This window comes from Brassica napus, chromosome C7 (assembly GCF_020379485.1).
Source record: "Brassica napus cultivar Da-Ae chromosome C7, Da-Ae, whole genome shotgun sequence".
NCBI classification, from domain to species: Eukaryota; Viridiplantae; Streptophyta; class Magnoliopsida; order Brassicales; family Brassicaceae; genus Brassica; species Brassica napus.
Genome location: NC_063450.1, coordinates 19,751,198 through 19,765,050, shown reverse-complemented (window position 1 = coordinate 19,765,050; position 13,853 = coordinate 19,751,198). Strand labels below are relative to the sequence as shown.

Here is a 13,853-nt window from a genome sequence, read left to right as displayed (position 1 = left end):
AGCCAGGCCACTCACCCGCCTTACGGGCAAGGAGGTTAGGTTCGAATGGACAGAGGCGTGCGAGGAGGGATTCAAACAACTAAAGGACATGCTGACTAGAGCCCCAGTACTAGTCCTACCTAGACCGGGGGTGCCATTTGTGGTCTACACCGACGCCTCCGGGGTCGGAGTGGGGTGCGTACTCATGCAGGAAGGAAGAGTGATCGCCTACGCGTCCAGACAACTGCGGAAACACGAGTCTAATTACCCGACACATGATTTAGAGTTAGCAGCAGTGGTATTCGCATTAAAAATCTGGAGATCGTATCTATACGGAGAAAAGGTGCAAATTTTCACGGACCACCAGAGTTTGAAATATGTGTTCACTCAAGGAGACTTGAACCTACGGCAGCGCAGGTGGATGGAACTGCTAGCAGATTACGACCTGGTCATCGATTACCACCCCGGGAAGGCAAACCTGGTGGCAGATGCCTTAAGCCGAAGGAAATCAGACATCTCCGGAGCAAAGGAAACTCAGGAACTCGCCACGGCCTTAACGAAACTACACCTCTGTGCGACGACCGTGAACGAGGAGGGCGCCGGGTTAGAGGTTGTGGAACAAGCTGACCTACTGAGTCGAATCAGTAAGGCCCAGGAAACGGACTCCACACTCCAAGGGATGGTCGACAAGGAGGTGAGCGGGTACCGTACGGCTGGGAATGGTACTATCCTGTTTAAAGGCCGAGTGTGCGTACCACAGGGAGGGAACTTGAGGGACGAATTACTGGCACAGGCTCATCAATCACGGTTCGCAATTCACCCGGGACGGACAAAAATGTACCAAGATCTGAAGCGGTACTATCACTGGGAAGGAATGAAGAGAGATGTCGCCTTGTGGATAGCCCGGTGTCAGACCTGTCAGCTGGTTAAGGCGGAGCGCGGAGTTCCAGGAGGACTGCTGCAGGAGTTACCCTTACCACAATGGAAATGGGATATGGTGACAATGGATTTCGTCACGGGGCTACCACGGACCACGAGAAACAAGGACGCTATATGGGTGATAGTAGACCGCCTGACAAAGACGGCTCATTTCCTACCTATACGAACCACCGATAAGACTGAGGACTTAGCTCGAGAGTACCTGAACACCATAGTGAAGTTGCATGGGGTACCGGTAAGCATAGTATCCGACCGGGACCCGAAGTTTACCTCAACTTTCTGGCAGGCGTTTCAAAGAGCGTTGGGAACCAAGGTTCGCCTTAGCACCGCGTATCACCCACAGACGGATGGACAATCCGAGAGGACCATCCAAACACTTGAAGATATGTTGAGGGCGAGTGCTTTGGAATGGGGAGGTAAATGGAGCGAATATCTACCATTGGTGGAGTTCTCATATAACAACAGCTACCATGCGAGCATTGAAATGTCCCCGTATGAAGCATTGTATGGGCGACCCTGTAGGACCCCCTTATGTTGGACCGAAGTGGGGGAGGAACGAGATATGACCCCCGAACTAGTTGGAGAAACGATCAAGCAAGTAGAACTCCTCAGAGACAGATTGAAAACAGCACACGATCGCCAGAAGAGTTACGCCGACAAACACCGGAAGAAACTAGAGTTTGCAGAAGGGGATGAGGTGTACTTGAAAATGATAACCTCTCGAGGGAATGACCCAAACCGAAAGTTGAAAAAGTTGAGACCCAGATACATGGGCCCATACGTGATAAAGGAGAGGATTCGTGCAGTCGCGTATCGGCTGGTCCTACCGCCGGAACTATCAGATTTCCATGACGTGTTTCACATCTCCGTGCTACGGAAGGTTGTAAGGGAGCCTGAGCTGATCTTGCCGCACCCGCCTACGGATACGCAATGTAACTTGACCTTGGTTAGCAAACCCATAAAGATTGTGGAGGAAAAGGAAGTAAATAACCGGGGACGAAAGGAAAAGATGGTTCTCGTACGTTGGGAGAGGGATGGAATCCACGAGGATGTGTGGGAACATGAATCGCATTTGAAGGTTAACTACCCCGGGATTTTTGGAAACGCGGAACGGGACCAGGAGGAGGTCCAGAATTCGGGGACGAATCCTTTTTCTAGTGGGGGAGAATTGTAACATCCTAGGCCCGGCCCAAAAGGAAACTCAAGTGCAGGAGGCCCAAGGAAAAGAAACCCTAGACATAACCCCTCCCATTGCTTATAAAAGGAGAAGTTTCCCTAGGGTTCAACCACAAGAGAGACAGCAAGCGAAGCCCTGCCTGAGCAGTACCCCGCCGCCGCCTCCGCCTCAAGCCGCCGCCGCTCCATCTCCGGCGAAGCCAGCCGCCAGCCGCCCGCGAAGCCCTAGCCGCCGCAACCGAGCTCCTAGCCGCCGCCTCCTTGATTCAGTTTCGTGCAAGCAACTGAGATCTGAACCCTAAAGGTAAAACTAAGATCTCTAGCTCTAAGTCATTGGAAAATGACAGATTCTAAACCCATCTCTCTCTTGTGTGAATCCGATTCTCAAATCAGATCTCGAGAAGTGACTGTTCCCCAAACCTAGATCCAGATCTACTTCTGCAAAAAGCTAAGGTGAGGACTTGGCTGTGAACTTGCCTCATGTTGAGTAACCAATGGGACTTAGTCCTTTGTTAATCAGTTCTAGATATTGTGTGTATGTGTGATGTGATATGTGATTGATCTTGTCTAGACGATAGTACGTGTTGAAGTGACAAGAACGTAGGCATGTTAGGGTGGTCAAGAATATGATGATAAGGTGTTGAGACGTGTTGTGAATGATAAGTGAAAGATGTAAGAATAAGTACGAATAAGGGATCATATAGAGAGTCTAAGGAAAGTATGTGGGGTAGTAGTCCACGCTAGGTATCCATAGGAGATGTGGCCAATCCACAAGAATATGGAAGCACCCATAGGAGATGTGGCCAATCCACAAGAATATGGGGTAGAAGCCTAGTTGGGGCTACCCACTGATGAAAAGGACGAAAAGATGAAAAGGATGTGCATTGTAGGGTCTTTAGTTCATGTCGGGTAGTATGGGTTTCTGTGTAATAGATCTTATTAGCTCATGACTTGTGATTGTTTGCTCTTCCTGAGTTGAGCTCGTGGGTTCCTAGAACCTACCCTCACTGAGTATTATGTATTCACCCCTCTTTTTATAGGTAGGGCCGAGAGGGAGCGGGAGTAGATGTCCGTATGGTGCAAGTGTTTTTTCGAGTCTTTCATTTATGACTCCTTTCTTTCAACCATTTCTTCTTAAGTTTTTATTTGACATTTCAGTTTTGTTGAGTTTGGTTTTATGTAAGACAATTCGAGTTTTAATAAGAGTTTTTGAACGAAAAGGTTTGGGGTAAAGCATTTGATAAGGTTCATCGGGCCAAGGCCGTTACAGAAATAGTATTCCTGTGATACTTCAATAGTTGATTAGTGAAACTGCTCTTGTGTAAATGATTGTTCTGTAAATTTTGTCTATTTTTGGTAAAGCAACTTCGGTTTATATGGCTATTAGATTTTAAAGCACAGGCGTATAGTAAAACCAGGGTCGTCTTTTCGCATTACCAAGTTTTTTCAAGAACAAATATATAAGCTAACGTAGCCGGAGAATTTTCAGTTCAGTGAACTCTGTGGTAGAAACGTAGTGTTTAAGCTTGGTGAAGAAATTTTTGAGGGTATACATGAATGAGATTTGGTTGCAGTGCAAAGATCGTCAAATAAGTGTGCTTCTCTGATTGCCAATAGCGTTGCCAAGGAGATGAGATTTCACCTGTTGTGGGTCGAGGTGCTCCTAGGTGGATGAGTTCCTTGGTAGAAGAAGAGAGGATGAATCGCTAATGAGTTAGGTGAATGGTTTTGTCTTGGTTTCGTTGGATATGCCGGAAGGTGTAAATGAGCTATGTGCTCTGCTCCGTTTATGGTTCTGGTTAGGGACGTCGAATGGGCGGGTTGTCCATGGGCGACTTGTGTCCAAATTATTTTGGGTTAATATGGACACACCTATATTAGACCAAATTTAAATAGGTTTAAAAAGACAAATCTAGTGGAAACACCGTAGCCTAATGGTTAAGGTTTAAAGGTTTCTACACCCAGGTATGTGGTTCAAATCCCAAACTATGCAATTTTTTGCAGATTACAGGAAATCCAAGTTTCAAGTCCCGGAGAGAGCGATTCCGTAGTCTTACAAGGGATCTTCAACATGGTGCAAGTAAATCTGGTCAGACGTAGATCTTAATAGGACGGCTCAGGTGATGCAGTTAGGCGTAGATCCTCATAAGGCAGATAGTGTTATCGGTAATCGAATCGTCTATGTAATATTTCTCATATCATAATTGTAATATCATAATAAATCAGCGTTAAAAAAAATGACAAACCCAATTGGACTCATGGACAAAACCGGGCAAGAACATATGGACATTGGGCAGCCCAAATAGTTAAAATATCTAGGTTTAGGAAATTAGGAAAAAAATTACAGTTTTAATTTGTTTTACCAAAATCATAAAATCGAGTTTTTGTCAAAACCGAAAATTGTATTTTCCCTTAAAAATTGCATTTTCCCTTAAAATTTGCATTTTCTCCGTCAAAACCAGTGTTTTTAAAACCGGACCGGAAGCTGAACCGGAAATATTTTGGGTCACGGTTCAATATGGTTCGACCGGGTCAAACCTGGTTCAATAATATGGTTTAATATTTTTTTTAGTATGTAAATATAAAAATAATATTAGTAAACATGATGCATAGTTAAAATATAAATCAATTTTGAACATAAAATATTATAAATATAAATTAGTTTCTTGTTTATATGGATGATTTATAGATTTTCGATATTTTTAGTGGTTTTTATTGGTTTAATAACTTTTAAATATAATCCGGCTATGTGGTCGGTTCATGGTCGAACCAATTACTAGACCAACCCGGCTATATAACCGGTTCACGGTCGAACCCGGTCCAACCATCGGGTCGGTCCGGTTTTAAAAACACTGGTCAAAACCATAAAATCGTGTTTTTCGGCCAAAACTGCAAAATCGCAATTTCCCGTTAAAATTATATTTTTTGGTCAAAACCGCAAAATCACGTTTTCGTGAAACAAAAGTCATATTTTTCATCAAAATCACAAAAATCTCAAAATCAAATTTTCTTGTCAAAAATTCAAATTTCACAATAATAAAGTTTAAGTCTATAATATATACAAAATTTAGTATATTTTCATCTTTTACAATAAAAATTAGGTTATTTATATTAAATTGGCGTCTGGACCCCATGGGCAACCAACAAATCATGGTCTTTTTTAAGTATAGTCTTATTTAGACATGGTTCTATTTGGGTGTCGACCAAAATTGTCCAACAAAAAAACACGTCCATGTGGACAGGCCCAAATGGGCCCAACACGTCTAGTTCTGCTTTGTGTTTGCTGGTTTTTTTTCTAACCCTTTGCTGCTTTTCTCTTTTAGAAGGATCCAATTCAGTGGAAAGATGAATGTATTAATATTTTTGTAAACAGTGTCAAGAAATAATTTGAGACGGTACTTAGTAGAGCGTACTAATAATCATATACAGGTCACATACAATAATGAAACGTGAATCAAAATTGTTTATCTTAAGTTCTCACACTTTATTCTTGTGCTCACTCGCATAGGCCCTTTCACTCGCATAGGCCCTTTCACTATATTTATATGCCAAGTTGATGGATCGTGGGCTTCTGGTAACGCAAGCAGCAAAGTGGAATGAACTTTTTTTATTAAAAAAATGACCAGGATGTCCTGTAGGAAGGACTTTGGGGCGCAATTGTTTGATTTCCCGGGATTAGTTATGTTTATCTATGAGAGTTATACTAATATCAAACGAACTTATTTGTTTTTTTTTTTTTTTTGATAACTCTGGTATCTGGGCATTTGATAACTCTGGTATCTGGGCAGCCACATTCCCAACTATCTCTCCGTAGGGGGTCCAGCGCCCAAACGGAAGGGATGTTAAATCCGCTGTGGCCAGGGCTCGAAGTCGTGATGGCGGACACCTCAGCCGAAGTTCCTTTACCACCAGACCACGAGGTCCGGTTTAACGAACTTATTTGTTGGCTGTCTATATGACATATATGAGACTCCTAGGGTCATACTGATTACAAAATGTTAACTGGTTATTAATTTTAGAAATATCACAAATGAATGAAATTAAAAGAAATAAAACGTAGATGAATGGAATAAGAAAAGTTATAAAATAAAAAAATAGAGTTTCATTCCACCTACAGTTATTCATGAGCTTTTTTAATTATGAATTTTTTATAATTACTTTTCATTTTTCTCTATACATTTTCCAAAGAATCATTGGAATGAGATTTGTTTTTTGTTCCATTCAAATGCTAAAAATAATTTGAAAACTATCGGAATAAATCACTCCATGCAATTTCATTCCAGAAATTTGCAATCCAGTTGCACCCATTTTGATTAATCGATAAAAAATCAATTGTTGTGAAAATGAATAGTCTAACAGACGTTGTCTTATATAGTTGGAATAGTAATTGATTATGGCTATAATTTAATAACATTGTTAAAATGGAATATGCAGCGCACCCTGACAAAAATGATCAAATATTTAAGGAAGTAAAAACATAAAAACGGAAGACTATTTTTAATAAGTAATAAAGAACAAATTCTTCAATATTTAGAACTTATAAAATGTATTAAAAATTTTCTTACCTTTTTTTTTCTTTTCCGGGAAGAATGATACAGACGAAGATAATGACATATTTTCAGAATATCTATACTATTAAATCATAATCATTTATAATATTATGCTCTTAGTTTTTCAAGTTATTTACAAAGTAATGCCAATATCTTTTTTTATATTACAATTAATATTATTATTTAATAATAATGCAGAATATATTGGCCGGTAACATCGAAGCCACATTTATCAATGTTACTATAATACAATTATTAACGTTTGTGTTTAAATAAAAAATTCTTAACTATACAAACCATACAATTATTATTTAACCTTATTATTTTTTATAAGACTTATTATTTGACTTAATGCTTATAATATGTTTGACATGTTTGACGGCAACACACTATGAATTTTGTTTCACAAAGATCATGAAATATTAAAGTAGTCCAAAGAAATTTATACTTTGAATTATGAAATAAGGAATAGCATAAATTTATAATGTGAATTATGAAATAAAGAATATCATTCATCATTTTAAGATATTTTCATAATCTTTTTTGTTTGTTAATTCATGAGTTTAAACCTTGGGTAACAAACAAAATCAATAAAGATGGCCAATAAAATCTTAAATATCAGTTTCAACTTCATTCCTTAATATGTGGACACTACAAATATTCTGTGAGTTTAACTTAATTAACTTGGCCAACTATCTCAATTGTGTTTTAAACAAAATCTGAATGTATAAAAATATCTAATAATGTTACCAAAACAATCTCACCCAATTTGTTCATTATCAATATATAAGATCTGCAAAATATTGACCTGAATAATAATACTAACTATATTTTGATTCAGAAAATCTATCAAGTATATATTTTAGAATATGCTACACCTGTTTCTCTAAATATACCCTTAACCTAAACAGCTAATTGTTAGTATTTTAGTATGACCAAAACCAAACCAAAAAGAAGTGTAAAAGTGTTTTGTTTTATGAACACTATAAACCCGTTAAACCCATAATTATTGATCTTTATTATAATTAAAATTTTATGTATTAATTAAAATATGTATAATGAAAAATGTATATTTTTATTAAATCTGTAATATAATAGTTTATTAATAAATTAAAATTAAAATATAATTATATTTATTGATTAAAAGTATACAGTTTTTAAATCTTTTAACAAAATTGATTAGTATTTTGGAAACACAAACAATCATTTATAAAATATAATATTTTTAAAAAGACAATCCCGCACTTTAAAAACGCATATCAAAATCTAGTTGTTTCTATAATATAAAACTAACATTTTTTTTTTGAACTAACATTCAATAAAAAAGACCGGATTACGTTGAACTTATAATGTAAGACGTTTAGGAAATAAATCACCATATTAAAACACTGAATCTCCACGTTGTGTAATTGAATATTAATTTACAAGGATATCAATCTTATCTGTAAGATACGCATTTACAAGAATCGCCGATTGTCTATTCATGCCAAATTAATAAATCTATAAGAAATGCAAACCCCTATTGGAATCCATATTCAACAAAGGAGGGTGATAACTGATAAGTGATAACAAGAAGTAAAGAGAATGAAATCTCTAACAATCCACACCCTAATCATCACTGTTTTCTTCTTTACAATCCCAACATCATTTGCATCACCACCAAGACTCGAAGACGTTTACTCACAGTGCACCACAGATTTTAAACCCTCAAATCCAAATTTCCCAATACAAAACTTCACATACACTCAACAAGACCCTAGTTTCCTCACAATCCTCAACAACTACGTCCGTAACCTCCGTTACTTCAACAACACGACACGTAAACCCGTCGCGATCATAGCAGCCGCCGACGTAACTCACATACAGGCCACGATCACCTGCGCCAAAAGACTCAGCCTCCAGCTCCGTATCCGAAGTGGAGGCCACGACTATGATGGGATGTCGTATTTATCAACAGTCGAGTTCGTCGTCCTAGACATGTTCAACCTCCGTTCTATCGAGTTTGATCCTAAACTCGACACCGCGTGGGTCCAATCCGGTGCTACACTTGGAGAGATCTACTACGGAGTTGCCAACAAAAGCAACGATCTCCGTGGATTTCCTGCCGGAATATGCCCCGGTTTAGGCGCTGGTGGACATTTTAGCGGTGGCGGTTACGGAAACATGATGAGAAAGTACGGTTTATCGATCGATAACATTATAGACGCAAAGATCGTTGATGCTAAGGGTAGAGTGTTGGACCGTAGCTCGATGGGAGAAGATCTTTTTTGGGCCTTACGTGGCGGTGGGGCCGCTAGTTTCTGTGTTGTCTTAGCCTGGAAGATCAAGCTTGTTCCGGTTCCAGGAAAGGTCACAGTCTTTAACGTGGAAACTGTCGGAAACAGAGGAGGCGTGAACACCACGGAACTTGTATTGAAATGGCAAGAGATCGCAGACAAGATCGACAACAATCTGTTCATAAGGTTAACTTTAAGCACAAGCAACAAAACTGTGAAGGCTTCATTCATGGGAATGTTCCTCGGAGATTCGACAAAGCTTCTAGAAACCATGAACACGGATTTCCCGGCGCTTGGTCTGAACAAAACAGAGTGTCTAGAAATGAAATGGATCGAATCGGTTCTGTTCTGGCTAAGTATCCCACCCGGTACAGCACCGACATCGGTTATGCTAAACCGTATCCCGCAAAAGCAAATCTACCTCAAGAGAAAATCCGATTACGTCCAAAAACCGATATCAAGAACCGGTTTGGATGCGATATTCAAGGTTCTGTTAGAGAACGAGAACGTGACAATGGCTTGGAACCCGTACGGAGGGAGGATGAGTGAGATTCCATCGACGGAAACAGCGTTCCCGCACCGAGCAGGGAACATGTTCAAGATTCAGTACGCAGCGAACTGGTTGGTGCAAGGGGAAGCAGTGGCTAACGAATGCTTGAGCCAGACGGAAAGAGTGTTCGAGGCAATGAGCCCTTACGTGTCAAAGAATCCACGAGAGGCGTTTTTGAACTATAGGGACGTTGACATTGGAACGAGCTTGAACTCGACGTACGAGGAAGGTAAAGTGTATGGGGTGAAGTATTTTAAGAACAACTTCGAGAGATTGGTTAAGGTCAAGAGCAGAGTTGATCCCGATAACTTTTTCCGGTACGAGCAGAGCATTCCTGTGCTCTCTAGTCACTAGAAATTACCTAGAGACACATTCTTGCTTCCGCTATTGAGAAGTTCTACCAAAATTTATATTTTAATAGTAAAAACAAAGTCAACAACCTAATGGTTTGAGCTCTCTAGTTTTATTAATCAGACCTAAAATATTGAGAAGTTCTTGTTTTAAAAAGATTAAAAGACATGTATGTTTTAGAAGGTAAGGAATGTAATATTTTTCTGTACATTTAATTTCGAATTAGAAATGTATTTAATTTCTTTAGAAATGCGTTAAAATTGTCAAAACTACATGTCACTTAATAGGATCATGCATTCTGTTTCTTAATATTTTTTGTTTTGTTTTGAACGACGTTTCTTAAAATAAGAATCACAAATGAGTGATAATAGAAAAGATCAAGTAATATATGGTAACAGGTTCAGACTTGAACTTGTCTATACTCTTGATTTCATGACAGTTTGCCTCATGACAAGCTATTATATTTTCAATAGAAGAAAATGATAGTAGATGTGAAGTATCACTAAATATTTTGTCAAAAAAAAAAAGTATCACTAAATATGGTTACGTTTTTATCTTACCAACGAGGTACAATGCTCGGAATCAACAACATACAACTTTTACCCCGTTTTTGTTAAGTAACTTTTAAAATACAAGTTTTGAAGTTCACAAAAAGGAGTTGAAGTGCTCGAACACGTTGACTATCATTTCTTCCACTAATCTGCCAACCTATAAATCAAACTATATAAAAGAAAATTAACATGTCAGAAATTCTTCACATATCATTTGGTAGTACGGATCGTCTAATTTTCTTTTATTCGGACCACTATTTTTGTTTGACGATCCTCCACATTCAGATAATCACAGATTCACATGTATGCAAGATGCATACATTTATTGAAAAGGATATTCAAAGCTTCTCTCTGTCTTAACGGATAACGCGGAATATGATAAAACAAGACTTGCACGATACACGGATCTGATCAAAAATGTTTTTTTTTACTGGTCCTAAGTCCTAACTTACAGAAATTGTTGATCTGTACTGCATGTCTGCATCTCGCATAAGTTACATATATATATTAAATCATCATAACCTTTCGTATGAAACAAGATATTCAAAAATCATATATTTAGATAATGACATGTTACTTATCCGCTATCGTGTACAGGAGTGCTCATAAAATACAATACAATATGTAAAAGTCTAAGTCAAATATGATTGGTCCACTATGAGATTTATTCGGGGGAACAAACTTTAGCTGTCAAGAAAAGAAAACGTGAAATAAAAAATGTATACGTGGTGAATGTATAAAGTACTATATTTATTAGAGAAAATTCGAACTTTGAATCTTCTCTATATAATAACACACACAAGCTCTAAAGCTTATAATAGAAACTCCCAAACGACACAAAACATGGAAAAGTTACTAGTTATATCTCTGTTACTGATCTTAAACTCAGTTGCCACTTCACAACCCGTGACCGATCCGGTGGCTTTCCTCCGATGTCTGGAACGACAGCCGACGGATCCAGCGAGTCCGAACTCTGCCGTAGCCTACATCCCAACAAACTCCTCCTTCACCACCGTACTCCGCAACCGCATACCTAACCTCCGTTTCGACAAACCCACAACCCCAAAACCACTCGCCATAGTCGCAGCCGCCACGTGGACACACATTCAGGCGGCGCTAGGATGCGCCCGCGAACTCTCTCTTCAGGTTAGGATCCGAAGCGGTGGTCACGACTTCGAAGGACTCTCCTACACGTCAACCGTCCCATTCTTCGTCCTCGACATGTTTAGTTTCAGAACAGTCGACGTGAATCTCACCGACGGGACGGCTTGGGTCGATGCCGGCGTTACGACGGGAGAGCTTTACTACCGTATCGCTGAGAAGAGCAACGTTCTTGGATTCCCTGCGGGTTTATGTACAACGTTAGGCGTTGGTGGACATTTTAGCGGAGGAGGATACGGGACGATGATGAGAAAGTACGGATTGTCCGTAGACAACGTTGTCGGCTCCGGGATCGTTGACTCCAACGGGAACATATTCACCGACCGGGTATCAATGGGTGAAGACCGTTTCTGGGCGATACGAGGAGGTGGAGCCGCGAGTTTTGGCGTCGTGCTTGGATACAAGATCCGGCTTGTTACTGTGCCGGAGAAAGTTACGGTCTTTAACGTCAGAAGAACCGTCGCAGAAGGAGGGGTTGATCTTATTATGAAGTGGCAGAGTTTTGCTCATAGTACAGACCGAAACTTGTTCGTGAGGCTTACGTTGACTTTGGTCAACGGTACAAAGCCTGGTGAAAAGATGGCTTTGGCCTCCTTCATTGGGATGTATCTAGGCGGATCGGATAAGACGTTCAACGTGATGAACCGGGATTTTCCTGAATTAAAGCTCAAGAGAACCGATTGTACCGAAATGAGATGGATCGAATCGGTCGTGTTTTGGGCCGGTTATCCGATCGGTACACCGATTTCTGTACTACTAAACCGGACAGTGACTACTAAAGCCTTCCATAAACGAAAATCGGATTATGTGAAACGTCCAATTTCGAGAACCGGTCTCGGTTTAATACTCAAGAAGTTGGTGGAGGTTGAGAATGTTAGAATGTTTTTCAATCCGTATGGAGGAAGAATGGGTGAGATACCGAGTTCGAGGACACCGTTCCCACATAGAGCAGGCAATTTGTACAAGATCGAGTATCTCGTAAGCTGGTCGGAAGCTGGAGAGGACGTGGAGAAGAATCAGTTGGCACGTGCCAGAGAGATGTATGAATTCATGAGCCCGTACGTGTCAAAAAATCCGAGGGAAGCGTTTTTTAACTACCGAGATCTTGACATAGGGTCGAGTGTGAATTCCACGTACGAGGAAGGTAAAGTCTACGGGGTTAAATATTTCAAAGACAATTTCGAGAGGTTGGTTGATATTAAAACCTTGATCGATGCTGAAAACTTCTGGAAGAACGAACAAGGTATACCGGTTCGAAGGTAATAAGTGCGACATGAGTGTTGTGGGATTTGTGACATGTATTTAAGTTTTTTTTTCAAGCAAATAAAGCAAGAAACATGACGACCAATATATATTGTTATGAACAAAATCAGCATATACCTATTAAAAATAATGCTCCCTTCAAGGGTATTTGTTTGTTTTACGTGAGTTAGTAATTTTGTTCAACACTTGACAACTTCAGCATGCACATCCAAATAGTTTATGCGATTAATGGATTAAGGCTAGTTTTTAACCAATTGTAATTAGTATATTAAGTTTAAACTGTTTCTAATACTCAAGCGTCTAAAAATGTCAAGTTGTCAAGTTTTTTTTTTTTTTTTTTTGTCAATTAAGCAGAATTTCTGTATATTGTCTTTACATAAAGTGTAATTCCCTGACATGCATGAAATATGTATACATTTATTGACTATGACATTCAACGCTTGTCTCTGTATTAACGGGCAACGCGGCATAAGCAAGACTTGCACGCAGGCTGGCTCAACACCATTAGGAGCCTTAGGGCAATTTTTTTTTTTTTTGCTATCTAAAATTTATATGTAGATATTGTTTAAAATATTTTAAAATTTAATCAATAATATTTTGTATATTTTGTAATGAAAATAAAACTATATACATATCAAATAATTTTGGATCATTTTCAATTTTATTTATTATATTTATAATTTTTTATATATAAAAATATATATTTATAAAAAATTGGGCTCCTTAATTATTATCATACGGGGGTACACAGGTTTGGGCCCGGAACGGTCGCACCGCTTGTCCTCTCTAGTAAGCCGGCCCTTTGCACGATAACATATATGATCGATTACATATTCTTCGACGAATCTTATGTAGTTTTATCTAGGGAAAACTTACTCGATTCCTACTGCATTGTTGGAGGATAGGCCCATTCGCAGTTGGACATATATCGACGAAGTCCAATACAGAGAAGCCGGCCCACTTGGAGCGATGACTCTCGCGGCAAGCAAGAAAGGACTGTTAATGCAGTGAGGCCAGAGTAAAATGCAGAAATAAACAAGACACAAGTTTTTCTGTT

At 39.3% G+C, this 13,853-nt stretch overlaps 2 protein-coding genes across 2 annotated transcripts; both read left to right on the top strand.

The window, feature by feature from the left end:
• Positions 1-2,498: 2,498 nt before the first annotated feature.
• On the top strand, positions 2,499-12,956 carry LOC111210501 (berberine bridge enzyme-like 9). Its single transcript, XM_048763595.1, has 2 exons — positions 2,499-2,547; positions 3,135-12,956. The coding sequence occupies exon 2, from the start codon at positions 8,229-8,231 to the stop codon at positions 9,822-9,824; it is 1,596 nt and encodes a 531-aa protein (XP_048619552.1). The 5' UTR covers positions 2,499-2,547; positions 3,135-8,228; the 3' UTR covers positions 9,825-12,956.
• On the top strand, positions 11,216-12,956 carry LOC106421983 (berberine bridge enzyme-like 10). The gene has a single exon (XM_013862817.3). It carries the CDS (start codon positions 11,216-11,218, stop codon positions 12,794-12,796), a length of 1,581 nt encoding a protein of 526 aa, XP_013718271.1. The 3' UTR covers positions 12,797-12,956.
• Positions 12,957-13,853: the final 897 nt, after the last annotated feature.